The 21,844-nt window shown below is 42.6% G+C and overlaps 1 protein-coding gene across 2 annotated transcripts in view; it reads right to left on the bottom strand.

Annotated features, from left to right (window-relative positions):
• The window catches only part of TRIM55 (tripartite motif containing 55), a 40,432-nt gene that overhangs the window by 12,163 nt on the left and 6,425 nt on the right, over window positions 1–21,844 (bottom strand). Inside the window, exons 3-9 of one of the 2 annotated variants that reach the window (XM_013172525.3) lie at window positions 19,241–19,406; window positions 17,305–17,400; window positions 13,141–13,374; window positions 12,126–12,148; window positions 11,902–12,026; window positions 9,575–9,801; window positions 7,181–7,468 (exon numbers count right to left, since the gene is read on the bottom strand). In XM_013172525.3, the coding sequence (XP_013027979.3) occupies window positions 7,181–7,468; window positions 9,575–9,801; window positions 11,902–12,026; window positions 12,126–12,148; window positions 13,141–13,374; window positions 17,305–17,400; window positions 19,241–19,406 (1,159 nt within the window). The remainder of the gene's footprint in view (window positions 1–7,180; window positions 7,469–9,574; window positions 9,802–11,901; window positions 12,027–12,125; window positions 12,149–13,140; window positions 13,375–17,304; window positions 17,401–19,240; window positions 19,407–21,844) is intronic. The other variant, XM_013172523.3, reaches the window with a different exon arrangement.

The raw sequence follows: 21,844 nt of genomic DNA, 5'->3' as shown, positions 1-21,844 counted from the left end.
TGCTCTGGGGACAAGCTGTGGGGAGGCTGTGTTGGGTGGGCCAGAGGGGAGAGGGAGATGCCTTGCTCAGCATCACTCCCCCAAAATCCAGCCTTGTGAGGCTGTCTTCTCTCAAGCAAGCCATCCCCTCTGTGGGGGCTGTTGGCTTTAGGAGGGTGACATAGCTTGCTTACCTGAGCAGACTGGCAAGACTGAGTTTCCGTTTCACAGAAGAGAAAGGAAATGGTTATTTGCACAGCCAGGCAGTCATTCCAGAGCAGCACTGCTCTAAAATGTAGAGCCACACCTCTTAAAGAGCGATGGAGGAGCAGAGGCACATGAGCAATGAACACAGCCTGATCTTAGGCTTATTTTCATTTTAAATTGTCTTATTTCGTCCACGTTGCCTGCATATTGACATGACAACCAATTGGCTAAAGCTTAGCTAAATACTGACCCCCCTGGCATGTGATTTAAAGCTGTCTTGTGGAAAAAAGTATGAAGGATCACCAGCTGAAACTGAAGCGTTCAGCAGCAGGGCAAAGACAGCTACGGTACGTGAATACAGAGAGGTCCGTCCCTATGGTAATTTTGGCAGATGGCATAAGGTTGCAAGCAAGTAATAGAAAATTTTAAAACTAATGAAACAAGATTAACATAGGCCACTCTATTAGTATTTCTCCTCCCAAACAGCTCAGTCCTGATTATATTTTATATCCTCATGGAATTAAAGCACTGTACTTACTGGCAGCAAAGGGAAATTAGATCAGAATATTGTTTGTGTATGATTAACTTGCATTTCCTTTCAAACTGTTTGTGTGTGCCTGAGTCCTCCGGAACCACAGACAGACACTTCTCGATGGGAGATCTGAGCAACAGCCTATGGGGTCCAGCACTTTCTTTGGGTGAAATAAACTGGATAACCAGAGACCTAGGTGAATACAAGGCTTTCATAAACTCTCACAAATGTACATGATGTCACTGCGTGAGAGATGTTGCCTACAAAATTTGGAGTAGGAAAAAATGAACAAACTCTTCCTTATTTATGTATCCACTGCCTTCTATTTAATCAGACTTAAGTAATTTGAGCAGATATAAAGTCTTGTGGGATCTGCCCTCTGCCAGTGACAACACAAGAAGGTTTTGCTATACAATATCCATCCCTACTGATTCTGGAATTCCTCTATTACAAGCTGAGGGACAGAGTGGTTCCAAAAGTGAAGGCAATTTTAAGGATTACACATGCCTGGAAAGTTCTCCTACTGTTCTTGATGTGCACGGCTTTCTCCAGCTGTCAGAGGGCTGCACAAGTGAACTAAAGGGCAGAACTGAGGGCTAGCTTTTCAAGTTTGGTTGCCTGAAGCTGGGCCGCAAGATGGGCTTGACAGCTGGGAGTATTGAGCATTTGCATTTGTAGAAGAGACAGATATTCAGCAGTCCTAAAAAACTGTCTTACTGCTAAGAGTGACTCAATGTATATCTGGAAGGCAGATTTACATGAGACTGAAGGTCCATATCTCCTCCAGGTGCCCCAGTCCAAGGGTTGGATGTCATGAGCATTTATAAAGCATACACACTGTTCTTCATGTGTCTAAAGCTTCAAAACTATATGCCATTAGAAGCATCCTCCAAGTATAATGAGCACAAGGACACATGCCTGAGTCCTGAAATGCCAAGCAGTTGAATGAGTTTCTTAAATCTAACGCACAAAACATGCACTTTTCTTCCTATCCCACTTAGCCTGTCTTCTGAGACCGAACACATGAAGACAGTTTCAGACTGGGTAGAGGCTTGCTTCACCTCCCTCTGTAACTTGTCACACACACCATCGCTAAGCTTTCTTGTTTTTGTTTTGGACTCCGAGATCTGTTTCTCCTGTGCGCTGGGATGGGCTGCTTGTTAATGCCGGTGCCATCCTCCACTAACACAGGGCTCCCCGCCGGGGCGAGGCAGCGCACGGATCTATTCCTGCTCCCGGTGTTCCAATCATTCACCCCTGGCTGTCAGCCGCAGAGGCTCGGATTCACTGCGCAACATCTCCCTAACTTCAGATGCTGAGCAGAGGCACCTGGGGTAAGAGCGATGTCACCTCAAACTCAGCAGGTGGATGTGAAGAGGGTGCCAAGAGCGCAGCAGCCACTGTTAGAGAGATGCCCCTCTCCCTCCATCAGCTGCAGAAGCCGCTTGCGGTGACTATGCCCCTAAATTCCTCGCTCCCTGGAGTGGGATGTGTCTGTAGTGCGGAGGTCCCTTTGTGTGAATCACCTCATGCTGCCCCTTAGACCAAGCAGGCTGTAAACCCGTGGGCTGCACCTCCTGCTGCCCGTCCTGACTGATCCGCCCTTCTGTGTGCCAGAGGGAATGTCGCCGATACCACGGCTCACAGCGAAGTGAAGTGACCCTTCAGTAAAGTAATTGGGGGTATTAATAGGGAGAACTGACTTCTTGCTGCTCAAACACAAGGAAATCCCTATCGGTGCATTCGACTGAAATAGCCTGAAAATAAATCGTACGCTGCTTTTATGACAGTTGTGCAGCTTTATGTTATTATTATCATCATCATTATTCTAAATTATTATTACCGTTTTTATTTCCAGTAGTTTTGTTATTTGGCTTTCAAACAAAAAGAGAAAAGGGCAGTGACCTGATATTTCACATGACAGATAAAGACACATAAAGTGTCTAAACAGCCACCTCACTACACATGGGGAAGCAAATCATTTTCATGCAAATAGAGTCTGCGACCAAAATGTCTTTCTTCCTCACCTCCCTTCTATTTCATGATTAAATAAATCATAAAGCTGTCACTAGAGACCACACAAAAGGAGGTCTCAAATGGTTGAAATGAGAGCCTTCTGCATTGGTCTATTTTTAATTTCAAAAGGTATTTTGAATTAAAAAAGAAAGAGAGGGGAAAAAAGAGCGTGATGCTATTCGCATGCCTGATTTCCCAGGAGTACAAGCAAGCTCTATGTCCTCTTGTAATAACACAACAAATTTTCAAAACCAAACACAAATGAATGAAAATTAAACGGTGCTCCGTAAATTTAATTGAGATTCACAGTGTCCGATGCTTTTCAAATTCAAATTACCACCAGACAGCGCAGCCTTTTGCATAACTTATGCAGATAAAGCATAGATGATAGCTTCTTTTTCTCTATTTTTTTTATTTTTTATTTTTTTAAGGAGAGATAGACTTCAGTCCTAGTGGTGGAATTTTTGCACGTAAAAGCTGAATAGTAATTTACCATTTTTCACAGAAGCACCATATCGTGTTGTACAGTGCTTAGAGAGCAGTACATAAAATGAGCAGGGAAAAACAAGCGTTTTTGTATTGAATAATAGACCAAAACGTTTTTTTTTCCTGTCATTAGAGTGAACGCTCAAAGGTAACTACTGTTGCTTTCTGTCAGAGGTCTTTGGTCTTTGGTAAATAAGATTAAATGCTCCAGTGATAACATAATTCTCTGCAGATCAGCCATATCACTTTGGAAATTGAATATAAATATATAGCTTACCTACAGAGGGTGTGAATTTGGAGCTGGAGGAACTAAATCATGGACCTTGTCTACAAAAAAGGAGCTACTCCAGAATAGAAGTTAAAGGAACAGTTAAGGTCTAACCTACAGTTGTTCTGTTTTCAGGACAACTTCACTGTGTAGTGAAGCTCCTAGTCCTTGATCTTGTAGATATTTCAGCTGTAATTAGTGTGATGTAAGGAAAAAAGCCTTTGCCTACAGAAAACCGTGTACTAATCATGCTTTTTGCTGTGCCTCAGTATAGACTGGGCCTTCTCAGTTTGGATCTACTTGGGGGCAAAAAAGGGGAAGAAAAGAAGAAAAAGAGTATTCACAGCCTGCACTGGGATCCATGTTTTGGAAGCAGCCCCTCAATTTAGGACATGCCCACTAAAAACCGGGGGATGCAAAATCCAGCCCTAGCTTGCTCAGCCTTATTGCTACGAAAAGCCCCTTTTCAAGACAATTTTTTTAAGCGCAGATGCTTAAAAGCACACGCACAGCCTTGGGTGGTATCTGTGCAATGGCAGTCCCATCTAGTGTGTCTGGTGAGATTTAGCAGTGCTGTCATCTTCCACCCCGTGTCACCGCAGGCTTGGGGCACCTCCTTCCTTCTAGTGAGCCCTGCTGTGGGCACCACTATGCTCATTTTTGGTGCTTTTTCTAGGAGAGGAAGCTGCTATGTTGTTGTGATTCACTGACGAAAGCACTGCTCATAAGCAGTGCTCTCGAGCCCACAGCTATGTCTCTGCATCCTTTAGGGGCAGTTATCGGGAGTGTTTGTAACCAAACAACCCTGGATGCTTCGAGAGGGTTGGGCTCATCCCGCACAGCGTGGGGATGTGTTTCAGGGCCACGTTGGATGGCTTGGGCTCTTCTCCTCGGAGGGGACAGGCTGCCTCCCGGTGTAGGGTTATTCGGTGGAATTTTCTTCCTGATGTTTACCCCTCTGATGAAAACCATCACCCTCCAGATTTTCCTCCCTGATTTGTTGGATTTAACAAGCTCAGCTCGTCACACCTCCCGTCAAACCTCAGCGTCTCCATCCTGCTGGTCAACTGAACAGCAACTGAAATAAAAGCCCATGGACCTGAGGAAGTAAATTTCCCTGTCCATTTTGAACCACGGGGATGCAATGTTTAACCATGCAGGAGTAAGCTGAAGGGTGGAGTTCTGAAGGTGAGAGGAAGAAATGCTTTAGGCAGCTTGACTTGTGAACCAGCATGATGTTTTTGGATGGGGGGGAGGGGGGAAAAAGGGAAAACTTCCTTTAAGACCATATAGGAACATCACCAGAGACACTATTTGAACTGTTAGTTAACGGTAAAATGAAATATTTCCTACCCATGAAAGAACAAATGTATTGAATCAGATTCCAAAGATGATGTAGTATGATAAGAAATGCCAAAAGTGATATGCAGAATGCTAACTCCTGTGAGAAAATAAGAAGAATGCTTCACCAGCATTGTCATAACACGAACTCGTCGTTACCACTAAGCTCGGAGAAAAAGCTCTGTTTCCACAACACTTTTCCATGACATTCTTTAAATGGAGCAAGGGAGTAAAAACAGCAGTGTAAGGAACATCAGCCAGGATTTTTGAAAAATCAACCTGTTTGTCATTTGAGAGTGGGTTGTGTCAAAGTCACATGCAGGAAGGAAACAAAGCTGAAGTTCACATACTGAAAAATGACCAGTGGCACGCGACAGAGGCCATTTTGCTCACGATGCAGACTCATTTCAGCTCAGATCCACAGCTCTGATATGGCATCATTCCTCCACCCTGCCTAGCTTGGTCACTCCAGTTTTCCTGTTCTTCAGCACACTCTGCACCCTCCAGCTCCCCGTGCTTTCCCATTCCTCCCCTTGCCTCCAGCCCAGGGGCAATCCCATCCCCAGCTCTTTCTTCCCCCTATCCCCAGAACCACGCGCTACTCTTCTCAACCTCCTGCTCCTCCCAAAATATCAGTGTCACTCCTGATCCTAGAAAATATCAAGACACAGCACCCACAGATCCACACAACCCCAGGCACTGGCATCTTTCCCACTCGCTTGTTTTCACTCCCCGTACCTGGCCATGAAGAGAGCTGGGTACCACAAAGCAGCTACGATGTGACTGGAAACCACGTTTCAGAAGTTTGGCCACACCAAACATTAGTTTTGCTCCTCTTCTTGTTGCTGGTAAATTGGGACCCAAGGAAGCAGACCAGAATCAGGCAAACCCAGTAAGGATTTTACCTGCCTATGGGCTTGGGTGCCCATTCATTAGTGGAACTGATATAAAGAAACAGCAGCAACAGATTTCATTGTGAATTTACCTGCTTTTCCCAGTTCATTCAGAATATACTTGGAATATACTTAAGAAGACAAAGTCATAGAGGATTTGATAATGTTTAAATATATATATATATTTATTCCATATTCGCATCAAACCCTGACTTGAAAAATAACTGCTGGAATTTGTGGGTCAAAGTTTTCTCTTGTTATGACTGAAGTCACTGAGAATCCTCCCACCAAATTCAAGTGTCACTGCATAAAGCCTTCAGCCGACAGTTAAATGCCCTTTTTATCACATCTGTATGAAGCCCTTCTTCTAATTTTTTGCCCACCACATGACGATTTATTATCGAAGAGCTGCTCATGTATGCTGAATGGTCAACTTTAACTTTTGAGGAAACAGCACCGAAATTTTTACTACCCACTTGTGCTTTTCCACATGCAGACACATACTCTCCTCCCGTCACATATGTACAGGTAATATCTTTTTAAGTCAGACAGCTTGAGCCTGACTTCTGCAAATCAGGACAGTCTGATTTGGAGTGCTGCTAATGGGCTGGTTGTCACCCACTAGAGCAGGAGCAGGTGTGATGCGCAAATACTTCACACACAGCCCCCTCAGCTCTGTTTCTTGAGTCCTTGACCCATGCAAAGTTTACACACATATGCAGAAGAAACAATATTTAAATTCAGGTTATCAAAACTCTAACATTGTCATTTTAAGAGAAACAACCTCTTATAGTTTAGCACATGAACTTCTGAAATCTCATCATGCTGCTGGCAGTCCAGCACAGAACTGGAATATGTTATTGTCATGCTCTCCTTTAATCAAGTCACAAGGAGGAAACCCTCTGCAACAGATCTGAACCCAGTAAATCGTGCTGCTTACTGCTTGGCCACCAAACACACAAGGAAGCACCAGGTACTTGCATGGTTTTGTGTTCACAGGGAAAAGCTGTACACTCCAGTTGCAGCCACCAAGCTGCAAAAGGCAAAGCCAAGCTGCAGCTGCTTAGCCAGTGGTGTACACATGATGTGCACAGGCTATCAACAGGTGATGAGAATAATCTCATGCATGGGATCTGTCTGCCGCTAACACATGCAAACTTCTGATGGGCAGAGGCATCACAGCCTTTCTGACAGCTCCTGAGAGCGTGTGCAAGCAACTCAGGTTAGGTGCGCTGGCAGCTAAGCACAAACGACTGCTGGCATGCTCCTCTGAAGCTGACAATCAGCCTGTCACGTATTCCAGTCATCTGTAAACCCAGGGGACTGGCCAAAACGACAATTTAGGCTGTTTCGATATTTCTCAGATTATTCTTTAGCATGCAGAGGAAAATTAAGTCAGGTTTTCCTCAACAACTGCTGCACGCCACAACCCTCTGGGGTGAGCGTGGTGGCACTGACCTTGGACGTCGCTGCAGTGGCATTACTTTCCTTACCGCTCCCTGGCGCGCTCTCCTCCACTGCTGCCGCTTCCGGGGCTTCTGCCTTCTTTGCACTTGTTTCCAGAGAAACGGGAGCCCCTACTTTCCCCAGCCCGCTCCCGGGGGTTGAGCTCGGGCTGCTTGCTTGCCGCGGCTGAGCCTTATACCAGCTAGGGTAAAACAAGGGGTCGACGGTTTCTGCCGCGGGTGGCACTGGACTGTCAGGCTCTGCAGTCTGTTGAGAGCCACTTGGTGTCACAACCTCATCCTTAATCAGGACAGATAAAAAGAAGAAGAAGAAGCAGAGTGCACCGCGTTACCTTCCTGCCGTAGCCAACGTTTCTCTGCATGCCGTGTTTGTTATATCTCACTGCAAGGAATGTATTTGTCCTAATATAAGGTCCAAAAGAATTACAGTCAAAATGCACAGCAAAAGTAACTAACATTTGAGTAACACGGATATGGCAAAGAATATCTGAAAAATAAAACAGGAGGGCAGAATTAGCAGGGAAGGGGACCCTGACTGAGAAAGGAGTGGGCAAGCTGTTCCTTAATCCATATTGTTGTACATTTTGGGCCTCATTTTAAACCCATTTCTAAATCAGAAATAACTCTCTGGAAGTCAGCTGAGGCACGCGGTGTTAATAATGGGCACCGGAGGAGAAGGAGGCCCCGCGTTTCAAATATACTGTCCAGGGAAACTCCAGTACAGGGATAGTGTTGCCTGCCAAATTACAGGTTCTTGATTAGTTACTGTATTTCATTACATACACAGATAAAGACACAATTAAACCCCCAAAATATAAGAAATCTTGCATAAGAGCCTCATGAACTGTCACCAGCCATGAGGAACAGGTTAGGTGCCTTTGAATGGTGTTTTGGGTCAAGAGCAATGCATTTGCCAACAAAACTGTTGATATGAACAGTCAGATAAGGAGAATACAAAGACACTGGACAGAAACATTTGCCCACCAGCCTTGCTATCAATACGCTAACCAACCTCAGTCACACTTTGCTGGGAAGAGGAGCAGTTGGCTGAACTGCACCTCTCTACTTGCACCAAGCTCTCGGGCTCACCCGCACGGTATCTGCTATCACCGCTCCATTTCTACTTTGCCTTTCTCACACCGGAAGGCAAAAGCTGAGATACAGGTATCCCACACCCTGCAACACCACATGCCATGGTGTAATGCACATCTGACCAAGTCATAATGGCATTTCACAATTGCTGCAGCAGCATGCAACACATTTTCCATTTTAGCCTTAGAAACAAGTGAGGGACTTGACATTAGTGGTCCGGCTTTCTTAAGTCTAATTCTTGTCTGAATGTAAAAGTACATCAGTTATGCTACAGAAGTTTAGCTGAATTGGTGCAAATCTTCAGAAGACAAACTTAAAAAAAATCAATAAAACCTGACTTAAGAGCATCTTCACACAACTGGTGCAAACCCATGTATGCTCTTAAATCAAAGCAAGAATCAATCTATATTATTTATTTTCCTTTGTTTTATGTGGAAAGCTTGCAGTAGTTAACAATTCACCAGTTGCTCTGTTGTTTTCACACTGACCTCTCCAAATACCATCAGAGCTGTCTTCAGCCACTCAGCAACTTCACTGGGCAAATTGCACAAGGGCAGAATCTGCTAAATTAGTTGTATCTATGGGCAGCTAAAGTAGCATATGAAGTATATTTTTTATATAGTCTTTTAGAATATGCAGCAATTATAGCCTCATTCTAATCACATTCCTTAAGTAAAAGTGCTGGCCTAAATTATTCACACACTGAATCTGTTTGCTGCCAGGTTGTAACGTTGATAGGTTAAAAGCAGTTCCCTCTTCTGTTTGGTGTGTGATATCCCTGCATCCACCTAGATAATAGCACTAGGATGACCAGACCAGAAGAAGGTAAGTGCCAGTCCCAGTAAACAAGATTAGAGGTACGATCTAAAAACTGCTGGTGGAAAGCTCACTGAATCCACTGGGGATGCCAAATTCTCTTAGTATAAATATTTTAACAACCATTTCATTTATAACAGTTAGTCTGAGTTAAAACACAGGACACAGCAAGCAGAACATCCATTATTATGTGCTTAACTCCCAAATTGAATCTCTTTTATTTATATCTTACGTATCCCACATATATCCTGGTTTATATAGCGAGGCAATTTTTTGCCCATCAAGCAATCTTTACGCAGGACAGGGTACAGTCATGTACATCTGTGAAAGGGCAATAAGCAGCTTTGCTCTCCAGTGCCTGGACTCCCTTAGCCGTGCTCCTGAGACACAGTGCCCACAGGCTGCAGGAGAGGGTTTTCTGGCTCTGCCAGACTGCTCAGCAGAGCTGGCAGGGCAGCGGGGCAGCGGGGGCAGTTACCTGGCCAGCTGGGGGGGCAGGCTGTGGTGCTGGGGCAGGTTCGGCTGGGGGCTCGCCTGCTGCACTCTGTGGTTCAGGGTCCTGCTGAGGCGGCTGTGATGCTCTCTCAGCCCCTTCCTCCTCCTCCTTCTCTTCTTCCTCCTCTTCCTCTCCTGACGACTCTGTGTGGACTTCATCCAAATCTTCCCCATCCACTGTCTCCTCCTCTTCCTCTTCCACCTCCTCCTCTAAGGGACAAGTGTAAAAGGAGCACCACGAGAAGATGACTACAGTCTTTGTGTAATGAAAAGGCCATTTACAGTTGCACAGCAGAACTACTGATGATCCACCTCCCTGGCAGACATGAGGAGCCTGCACGGGGCACGAGCAGGAGCCTCACAGCAGGGAGGACACCAAACACACACTTTTAAAAGTCTTAAATTAGCCCTTCCCATGGGAGGGAGGGCAGAAAGGCCTGTTCTCCTCAGTTATCCTCATGAGGGATTTGCAGTACGGACCTGCGGTCTTTCGTGAGGGGATAACTGGTCTGGCACAATCTACCAGGCAAAAAGTCTCTCTTGCAATTTTATTTGCTTTAAACACGTTGAAGTCATAGTGAATTTTACCAGGTCAGTGTTTTGCAATACTTGACTGTGGAGACTTAGGGTACCAACCTCCCTAAAACCAGACTGTCAAACTTGGTCAAACCAGAGCTTGTACATCCTACAACACATCCTATTTTCAGCATTCGTGGTTGCTCCCTCATTTCCAGAAGGAGCTCTCTAACAATGCATTTTGTTTTGCATAATCATGGTATTCATCCAGACAAACATCAGATACTGTTCAGAGCCATCCTGGTACTTCAGAGAAATAAACCTAGATGGATGCATTAACCTACAAATTGACTGCACTTTTTGCACAGGTTGTGGTTCTGCCTGAGACTGTAGAAGGAATGCAGATCTGCAAATCAAATAACACTCTCGTAATGGAGAAATATGTCTGCAGGCAAACACTCTCCTATAAGCAGAGTGCTAAATCTCTGCTTCCACACCCCCTGCGTGCAGAGAACTTCACTGACTGTAGCAGGACTGAAGTCCTGATTGCCGAGGCTTTACTAATGCCTTGTCCCCAGGTGGTGGGTGTCACATTCCCAGTCTCGTGGTAGGGTGCAGGAGGTCATAATCTTGGCAAGTGCATGCAGGTGGCAAGTGCACGCATCTGTGGCTGATCACAGGGACAAACTGGGCATGAGGCTGTGAGCAGAGACTGCCCCTCACAGCACAAATACCTGCAGGTTCGCGGCCCTGTGAGATGGCATTTGATCCCCTGCTGCTAACTGGTGCCATAGCTGGTGTCCTGCTATATGGACCTGGGTGCCAAGTAGAGCTAGTCCATGGGGCCCATCTTACAGACCAAGACCTGCAGCAGGCATGTAGGATCCCTCGTAGGGACCAGCCACATCCTCTGAAGTTAGTGTGAGTTGTGGCATGGGAGCAAGTGATGGGTGCCAGCGGAACGAGTGTCAGGCATTTGCATGAGATTTAACTGGGCTTATACGGGTAAATGTGGGTGTATTAGCAGAACCCTGAGCCATCATGAAAACCAGAGATATCCAGATGGCCATTAGTAGAAGAGATGAGACATCTCCTCTTTTAATAGGAGAGGTCTGCTTATTTGAAACACTCATGTCCATTAATTTCTTGTGGCTTACTCTGTAAGGTAAAGCATAGATGAGCCTAGATTGCAGGCTGCCAGGGCAAATGAAGAATTGCAACTTTGCAAAAGCACGTAGCATGTCATGATGTCACAACAAACGACATCACAAACTGTTAAACGTATGAAAGATGATGACAATCTTTGCTTACTTCTATAACTGTGTTTTTGAATTTTGATTACATTTCTGTTACATTTCTCTATTACTATAAAAGAAAAAAAGGATGTCTTTTCTAAAGAAAGGAGTATGTTTAGTAGTAAACTTTCTATTTCTTTAATGAATTTCTATAACAGACAGGCCATACAACAAGGGCATCCTTTGGGGGGGAAAGGTACTTTATAGACTGAAATAAAAGCTTAATTTTGTGGTCCCTTCACAGGAGGAATCAGTAAAGATCACAGGAGCCTCAGGAAAGTCTTGAGGCTCCATAATAGGTAAAATTAAGGATGTTGACAGGTTATGCGATTTTTAACTGTGATGGATATTTGGTTTTGATTATAATTGAAACAAAATGGTCTAATTAACCTTGAGATGGACAGAAATATCTGATTCAAGTTTTCCTGCTCTGTATCATCATGTAAATTACACACAATTGCTATGTAAGAAAGCAATTTAGGTGAAATAAATGACTTACCTCTGTCAAAATCAATTTCTCTTATTATCTTTTCTTCTCTACTGAGGTTCACAGTGAACTGGTTCATATTTTCATACCCATCCTCTATTTTTTCCATTTGAAATCCTTTAGATGCTTCAGTAATTCTAAAACAGAGAGATTGGTTATTTGCATTTGGATTTGCAGATAAATTTCCAATTTGTAATTAATTATAAAGATCAAATGTCGTAAGTTTAAATACTTACTTTTGTAGCAATGTTTTGGCATTCTGTGAAAACAAAAAGGAAATAACTGACTTCTTAAATGGTTCCATTTTTTGAGAGACTTTATGCATTGAGATCTAATTCTTACACTGGCTGCTTCTAAGTGCACTACTATGGATCTCATAAATGACAACCACAACATCTACAACTGAGATCAGATTTGAATAGTGATTAGTATACAGCTGAGTAATCCTCTTAGTTCATTGAAGATGTTTTAGTTAAAATCTGAATATGACAGCAAATACCAACAATCTCTACAAAAATGAAATGGAGATATTTATACTCTTTTTTTGTATGTGTGTACAGTGAAAAGCAATTGTTCTGTTACCACTTCTAGTCACAATAACTATATCTTTGACTATGCATGACAGCATATTTCTGGAGTCACAAAATTTTATTTGTTTGGAAAGAATATTGTACTCTTGAACAGCAATTCTTTGCTGTTTTTGTTTTTGCTTTCTGTTTAAAAAAGATATTTTCAACCTTTAATATAGAGAAACTGTAACATTGCGGGACAGAAATTCTACACCAGTAAGTTTAGTGAACAGGCTACTAGTGGTTTCCTAATCAGCTATTCTAAGTTTATAGTAACGAAAACAAACAAGTTTTGAAGTAAAGGCATAAAAATGTGACTTAGAACACCCATATTTAATCTTGGAAAGTTAATCACACTGTCAATATGCAAACGAAAGCTGTAAATCACAGAATTACATATATATGTATGTTTTAGTGGTGGGACAATAAGAATATGTAGGAAAATAATAAAATTTATGCTTTCTCTTGGGGGAACTCAAAATCGTTTTTGGTTTGAATATTATTCACAAGAGGACTAGTCTTTTTTTTTTTTTGTGTTGATGCAAGTTTTCAAAGAATGAGTTTGTATAAGTGTTCACTCAGACATGACCAAATTCTGAATGCTCCTAAAATTGAGAAATGCTTAAATTGTATTTCAGCAAACCCAACACTCCATTTCTGCTTCTACTTATAGACTTTGTACCTGCAAAAACACAGCCATTTCTGGTTCTTCCATGAACTGGATTCCTGATTCCACCAGCTTTGACACAGCTTCCAAATGATCCGCATACTTCTTCATCAGGGAGCGGACGTGTTCCAGTTTCTCCTCTTGGGTTCTAGTGATTATTTGTGTCATCTCGTTTTTTCTTTCTTCCAGTACAGAATAGAGATAATCAAATTTTTCACACAGCTGTTCTTTCTGTCGTCTGCAGCATTCCTGTGAATCATTTGGTTTATGTTAAACATGTTATGTTCTTAAAAGAGTTTCTATTTTTACAGTTACTTGGAAGCATTTTCATCAAAGAAATTCCTCTTTCTGAACAGTGCAAAGGATTCCGAATGACCCCAGAGACTTTTATAATTTTCAAAGTTCAAGCTATTGGAACAAAAGTTTTAAAACTGTTCTCAAACTCTGGATTTCAAACCACTGAAAGCCCCCAAACAGGTTATTGTATAACTTGTCAGCCTTCTAAAAAAACTGTGAAAGGTATTTATGATGTCTGCAGTGATACTTCAAAGCCTGAAGAAAAAGTAAAAAACATCACCATAGTAGCAGCTGGGTTCATTTGCACGAACAGAATGTTTTTGAAAGGAGAGATCATCTCAAAGCAGTTCTGGAGAATTTTCTTTTTCTACCTGGAACTTTCTTGCTTAGGCCTGATTTTTACATAAGCCCTTTTAGACTCTGTTTTGACAGCAGGTGTCCATTATATTCCATTTACTGTGCACTGAATGGGGTAGAGGTACCACGAAGAAAATGGTGTGCGACAAAAGCACAAAGACAAGGAGGAGGAGCCAGGTCCCAACCCTACCTTCAAGCATTGATTTTCACATCATTTTCTGAGACACTTTTACTGTCCTACCCAGACAACACAGTGTATTTCACCAAGTAAGGAAGGTGGGTTTGATGACTGCTTCATTGTACGCTCTCTAACAAGAACACACTGCACTTGCAAGGGAGGATTTACGGGGAGGAAAGTGGAGACAGGTTATCAGCAATGTCTGAGGCCTACCAAGAAGAAGCACTTGACTCATCTCAGTGCCCTGGGGCATGTAGATGGGCATATCCTTATTGTGGTTATATCTGATTGTGGATGGGGGTGGTTATTTTAATCTCTTTCTCGGGAACTGAGGCTGAATCAATTCCTCTTCTTCATCCCTTGAGGCACAGAGCTGAGATCCTGGCAGCACAGGGTTATTAACAACCGCACAGTACTTTTGGAACTGGTATTATTCACAGTATTTGGCCACTTTTTTCCTTGACTTTCAGCCAGTGCTCTTTCCTAAGAGTTAGAGACAGTCTACCCTGTATTGTTCAAAGGAGAAGGCCTTTCGAAGATGGATATATGGCCAAACATCACAGCCTGGGTTGCAGGGTGAGGAGCAAATACAAGTCTTGTTGCATTGGCCCAAGTATCCACCTCTGCTTCCCAATGAGGAAGAGTAGGCTAAACAGGCACTCCTAATCTAAAACTCATGGTGGATCCAGCCATGTCCTGTCCTGGAGGTCCTTGGCGTTTCCCAGAAATTCCTCTGATGAGTGAATTATAGGTTGGGGATAAGGACCTTTTGAACCAAGTGAGACACAATTTCTAGGTGTCGTTCTATTGTTCAGACCTCAGATAACCTTCCTCTCCTCTTTCACTCCTTTCCTCACTTTCTCCCTCTGTTTCCTGCACTTCCTCTTGCTGCACACTCCATTTTAGTCTACAACGACCTCCTCTGAAATGTCACTCAGATCACTTTTAAAACAGCCTTAATTTCAGGACAGGTGTGTGCTATTTGTGAGATTTGATATAGGACAAGTATTAGGGGAAGAAGAGAGACAGAGTGATAGCAGGGTGCCCTGAGAAGTCCTTCCCAATCTCTAACCTCCAATACATAATATTTCCTGCCAGCAGATATTACAGAGTTGTGAACTTCAAGTGAGAGAGTACAAAGCTGGTTCCTAACTGCAAATGCTGAAATATTTCTGAGTACTATCTTTTCTGTATAAAATGTACCCTTACTAAGTCTCTGTGTGATAGAATTATCCTAATCAGATTCTGAGTAATAAAAAAGGTTAATAAATACATGACTTTCTGTTCTAAAAAAAATCTTAGCCTTTTTTTTTTTTTTAAACACTACTACAAGAGAAAGAAAGAACATGAGTTGCACTGCTTGTTCTAATGTATCTGTATTGCCTGGTCTATGCTATTAGCATTTGAAAAAGACACTGTAATTTTTCCTTCATTATCTGACTCTTGTTTTTACAGGACTAAACATTATTTATTTGTTGCTGTTTTTCAGTATTTACCATTTTATATTCTTCTGTTTTATCTTGTTTGTTTGTTTTCAGTATGATATGTGGACTTGGTATACCTTTCAATCAGTTAAAGATATACTATTACTAATCAGGTGGTTTTTTTTGTTTGTTTCTTCACTTTTTTAGTCTTGGATAGGAGCAATAGCTAAATATAGAACTGTAGGCTATTGCATACTCCAGCTAAAAGAAAAATGATCATGTATTTTCTGCTGGAGCAGACACTTATTGTTCTCCTCAAAGCGTTAAGTAAAGAGAGAAGAGACAATCCTGGATTATGAGCACTACTTCCACGTGTGCACATTTCTCAGCTCCAGCTGTAGCTTTTCATCTTCAAGGACAAACTGATGTCAATTCAGACAAAGCTGTTGTATGGTAGGAAATGTGATTTGCTTGAAACGTAACATGGAAGTGCCAAGGTAAGCTCTAAGATCTATTTTCTGCAGTCTTTGACTTTAAAGGTGAAAAGCCTGTTAAAACATCTGAAGGTAAAATGGCTGCACTTTCTCTGGGCTTCAAGTTTAAAGGTTAGGCTTTAAACTGAGTGGATGACTCTGAGGAAGCTAGTTTCAGAAACTGTTGTATTTTTTAAAGTATTTTTAGCACAGTGTTTTCTCCATACTTCAGATGATGTTTGAAGTTTCGTTTCTATATCAGCTAGTTCAACTTAAATGAGTATAAGCTCTTACTTTTGTATCATTCAAATTTCTGCAGTTAACCTACTTGAAAGGCTTGTTTCTGTCTGCAAAGTCCTGATAGCAGCCAATTTCATCCTTGCAATATGAAGGCTTCCTGACTACAAAGTTCTGACTCTACTGCTAACACTCTCTCATTTATTTGGGCTAATGGTTTTATGTTCTTTGAATCAAACTTGGACATTTTCTGCTCTTTCTTGCTCTAAGGAAATAGGAGCCTTCATTAATTGTGTACATAGATAGTGGAATCAATTTTTCCTCCCATTTAGAATCTATACATCTTGGATTAACTTCTTTTTCACTGCAGTCTCCCTTTTCTGCTCCAGCTCTGAAGGGTCAATAGAATTCTAATTGGGCTGAGAGGGATGTGACTTCTTCACTAGATGCTTCATCAAACTCCGATCATAAAATCAATTCATATGAGCTGCTTTCAGCCTATTACTCTGTGATGCTCAAATTGGTCAGAGCTGAAATTTATATTTGCTTTGTTGGTGCAAACCTCTTGGAGGAAATGAAAGCCACTTCTGCTATTGAATGACACAAAACCAATTCCAGCTCTGTCAGAGAAAGACCTTTACCAGAAAATCCAAACTCACAGTAGGAACCCAAACTCGACACACCCATGAGCAACACAACAGGATTCCTTAAAGGACAACATGAGTATATTAGAAATCTACTGCACAGGAGGCAAAGTAACCAAATAAAGAGTTAATCGACATGCTTGGGAGCTAAGCTGAGGCTACCATGTGTCTGAGACTGAGGTTCTACTCAGAATCAGTCAGGACTAATTCTGGTCTTCTGCAGCTCTAGCTCCTGAGCTTAGGTGTTAAATGAACTGAGAGTTGATGGCATTTCTGCTTTTATCTTCAGTTATAACCCATGCAACTAAGAATGCTGAACAAGACATGTTGATATGGATTATTTTACTCTTTGTCCTCAGTCACGTGGTCAGTGCCAGAGGCAGGGTGCTGAGCAGGATATATCCTTTGGATGAGGCGCTACAGCTAGTACTACAAAAAGCCACAGATTTAGCAGAATGATGTGGGAATCCATTCGGTAAAGTGAGGTCTAGAAAAGAGTGATCGTTACCACCAGTTTAAAAGATGCAACTCCACTCTGCCATAACTGGACGGGAAGGCATGCTACTTACCTCAACTGTCTTGCAGGTCTCCTCCAGCTGCGTGACTATCCCTTGCACTCTGTCGTTGCTCCCCACCAGGACTGCGATGCCGTCACTCAGCTCGGACTGGTCAGCAAAGGGAGAGCACGTGAGAGGGTGTTAGACACTTGGGGGGCACTGCCAGCCAGCCACCCACCGTCCCACCTCACAGTGGCCCATCTAACAGTGGGGAGCAGGGGGATGAATAAGCCATACCAGGGTATTAGCTGCTCTTTTCACCAGAACCATGGCAAACTGAAGCATTACCTGCTCACGAGTTGCCTGCTAGTGTTTTGACATTTTTTTTCCTCTCCCAAAACACTATGAGAAGATTGACATTTTGAAAATTTTCATGGAGAAGAAGCCATGGTTTGGAAAGGAGGAAGCACTTTCTTCTAGAAGTTTCTTCTAGATGCTTTTGTCTAAAACAGCCACAAAATAGCCTAAAACACTATGTTTCAACAGCCTCAAAATATTCCATTTGGGTTCATTGACAGGAAAGGCTTTGTCTCTTGAGGGGCTGTTTTTTCTTCTAGTTTCTGGAGAGGAAAAGAGGGTCCATAGACCTGGAGGGACTGTGGGCATCACAGAGCCCCTGCTATGAGGGCAGTGTGGTTAGGGGCTGTGGTGAGAAAGGGAGGGAGAAAAGAGGGGAAAAGGATGGAGACAGTAATTTCAAGGGAAACAGGTGAACACTCTCTCAGGGACCAAACTAGTGGGAACATGGAGGACCCTGCTGTGTGATAGAAGGGAAAAAAACATGCAGGGAGGAAGGAGCTGGAGATGTTGAGGCAGGGACCTCTGCATGGAGGAAGCATGAAGCACCCTAAACGTGAATGGGAAATGTCCTTAGAAGAGGAAAGTCAGAGAAGATACTCCATAGGGAACTTGGTGAGGGTGCAGAGGAGGGCAAGGAGCCCTTGGCATACTGCTGTAGTGATCTGTCTACAGAGACATCCATGTCTGTGGCCTCTACAGCTTTGTAAAGGATCCTTTGAAGCGTGCAACCCACAGGCTCTGGATTAGACATCCATTCTTGGGCATGAAAGCCCCTTTCCACAGGCACACTGGGGAGGAAACCACTGCTTGCAAGTCTCCACAGAAAGGGAGTGATTGAGGGCATGGATTCAGTCCAAGAAACTTCTCCCCCTTTTCTCTCCTTTTTTGATCAAAAAGGATGCTTGTAACTACTTTTCTAAACTGACTTCTCATTTGTAGTTTTCACACACAAGCATCTGTGTGACAAAGTTGGAGGCTGGGATTGCAAACTTGTCCTGTCTGATTGCTAGGCCCACTGGGGCCCTCCAGAAAAATGAGCTGTTTATCTCATGAGGATAACCCAGTGAGTCAGGTTTTAAATTAATACTGTATTAAAAATAAACAAGTCTTTTACTGGTGACAGCAAGGGCAGAGGATGTTAGGTACATCCTGTGCTGCCAACTATTGAATATTCCTGCATTTACTTGCAGGAGGTTTTTCACTTAAATTTTCTTAAAAATGGGATGCTTAAAGGCAAAAGTGCCTGATAGATAACTCTTTGATTTGTAACGGCCTGTTCTCTTTTTATCATGTTCTGTAAATCCCGCTTCCACTTCTTTTTGTGATCTGAAAGCATTGAAAAAAATAGATTAGGAACCTCAAAAGGGAGATCCTCATCTTCACATCAAATCTTGGTCTAAAATGTTTCCTTACTGTCCTAACAAAAACTGAGACACTTTAATATCTTTCTGTGTGATTTCTCATAAATTTATTTCTCTGTGTTCTGAAACAGTTTCAACACATCTGTGTGAGCCCTTCATTCCCATACAGGAATGGAGAATGTCCTCCGAGACCCCTTTGGAAACTCACAGGAAGCTCATGGGAATACTTTCCTGTTGATGGTCCTTCCAATTGCTGGGAGGACTATGAGATACAAAAAATTATTTACCTTCTGTCTCTGGTAAACGTTTGTGAGAGGAGCAACCTGGCAGTCTTTGTGGGCACCAAAGACTTTGCACAAGGAGCAGGTGGGCATTTCACAGTTCAAACAATAGATATTAATTCTCTCATCTTCATGCTCTTCACACATTGGCTGGTCACATTTCCTTTCAGGCCTGCAAAAGAAAATAAGTTTAAAATAGACTCGGTCTCATAAATTTCTGATGACAGTACTCAGAGTATCAACATGAAACAGTACAATCATATAGCAGTGTCCGAGGTTGAGCTGAATACTCACTGTAGATTTAAACCTGTCACACAGGCTGACTAAATAGACAGAAGGATCATTTAATATTCTGACATGATAGGATGTGATGAGAATATAGAAACATGATTTCATATTGTGATTCCAACTGGGAGTGTGACTGAACCCTCACTCATGTTTAAAAATGTAAATAACCTCACTAAGATTGGTCTGAGACTACCTGTGTACTTTAATTAGCATGTTGTCCATCATCGACCTGAAATAGGAAACGTATGTAATTCCTTTAGGGTTCATCATGCAAAATGTTGGGTGATTGGCCTTGATGCAGCAAAGCTTCTACGTAAATTTGAAGTAAGAGTTGTAGGTATCAATGGGCCTTCATGCCTTTAACTCTATCATCTCTGCTGATGTGCCCTGAGGTCCAGGTCAGGCCTGTTGATATCAAACTGGACCAAGTCCTTGCGGCCTTTACACCATGCCAGTAACAAAATAAGGTCTCACACAAACTAATTTTAGCTGGGTGGCACGTGTCTAGCTGGTTGGACTTGGTGACCCTGAAGGTCTTTTCCAACCCAGATGATTCTGTGACTCTATAGCTTGTACAGTGTCAAGCTTTTTAAGAGCAGCTAATTCGATTGTACCAACCACCAAGGGTATGGTTACACAAGAAGTGTGTAACCTCACCTATGCTAAGCCAGGATCTATCATTAGCTTCACTAGCCCAGTCCTGATTTCATTTCACCAAAATGATTCAGCCGTATATACACTAGTCAACCCCTGCCATTTTAGGAACCAATTTAGTTGAAACTTCCTTTAATGAGCCACCTAATTGACATACCCAGTGTAAGTGAAAGCTCTGGTCCTATCTGTATGGGCAGGATGATGATTTTCTGAGCCTGTGCTCCATGCTTAGCACCCTAAGAACATCTGTGACAAGCACAGGAGCATGTGACAACGTGGCACTGGAGCACAGGGTTAGTGGAGTGGTGTAGGGAGTGTGCCTGGGGGTTCCAGCCTCCAAAGGCTGCCACTCCTACTGTGGTGTGCAAAATCTTTCCAGTATAACTCATTATAGCCTTATGCTACTATCTGGAGGGAGAACTATGACTTACCTGTAGCAAATGGGACAACAACATCACAGAAATATGTCGTCATCATTGGATATAAAATATTTCCCCAAACTATAGAATTTAATGGCATTAAATGGAAACTTTTTTTTTAAAACCATTCTATAGAGCTCTATAGCAAGGAGGCAATGAGTCGTTCTTTCTATTACAATTTTAAAACATTCTGTAAAGATCATTATTTTATATTGTACTACAGTAGAACTTTCCATACAGCTTGGCAGAGTGCAAATTTTTTAATGACAAAGTACAGGTTTTCTCTTCTGACCTTAAAAAAGAGGAATGGAATGTGATCAATTAAATGCATGTAAAAAAGATTGAGCAATAAAGAAAATGTCTTATGCCTTTGTTTTTTAAATTCAAGAAGGCACTAGAATTAAAAGTGTTTATAAGGAAAACCTGTGATCTTCGATATAACATGCTTTACAAAAATAAGAACATTTCTGAACATTCAGAAGAACATTTCTGAAGGAAGCCTGCATTATTTGGGTCAGATCTCCAGCATACATTTACACAAGGCCCTCAATGTGTCAAACTGAACACCATTTCAAGGCCAGCCAAAAGAGGTGTGTCCCCACTGTGAAGGATGCTTTACATTGTTTGCAGCTGACTGCTAACAGCCCCTGCTATGTTATGGTGCGCCAGTGGGTGGGCCCACCTGCCGGGGCAATAACAGACAATGAATATCGAAGTGATTAATTAAGCCTGAAATAGCTGCTCTTCCTGAAAATATTTACAGGACCAGAAACTACGAGAATGTTATTTGACACTGGAGCTGTGCCACTAGCATGAAAGACACACAGCACAGGGCAAAAAGGCGATGGTGTCGAGCAAGTTCAGCCAGAAGTAGCCAACCTTCAAAGGTGCCGCAAGGAGCTGGAAGAAACCTGGCAGAACTCCCTGAACTAGCGGGGCCCTGAAGGCAGTGACAGAAGACCAGAAGTAAACAGACTTACGGTCTCCTTCCTAGGCTTTGCTAAAGGAGAGATTTTTTGCAGAACATTCCCTGACTTCAGAGGAGATCCTCTAGGTTTACGCTGGTGTAGCAAAGGCTGAAACACAGCTCCTAAGTGTAAAACAGTGGCTGCTCCTGAAATGGAAGATTAGAGAGTAGCCAGTAGGACAACAACAGCATGGCTTTACTAGGAGAAAAGATTCATCACAGATGTTGTTGTGACCAAAGAATGGGCAGGCAGCTGAAATACCCCAATAATGATTCTACGAT

Source organism: Anser cygnoides, chromosome 2, assembly GCF_040182565.1.
Source record: "Anser cygnoides isolate HZ-2024a breed goose chromosome 2, Taihu_goose_T2T_genome, whole genome shotgun sequence".
NCBI classification, from domain to species: domain Eukaryota; kingdom Metazoa; phylum Chordata; class Aves; order Anseriformes; family Anatidae; genus Anser; species Anser cygnoides.
Note: the sequence above shows the minus strand (reverse complement) of the source record. Positions and strands in the feature narration are given on the sequence as shown.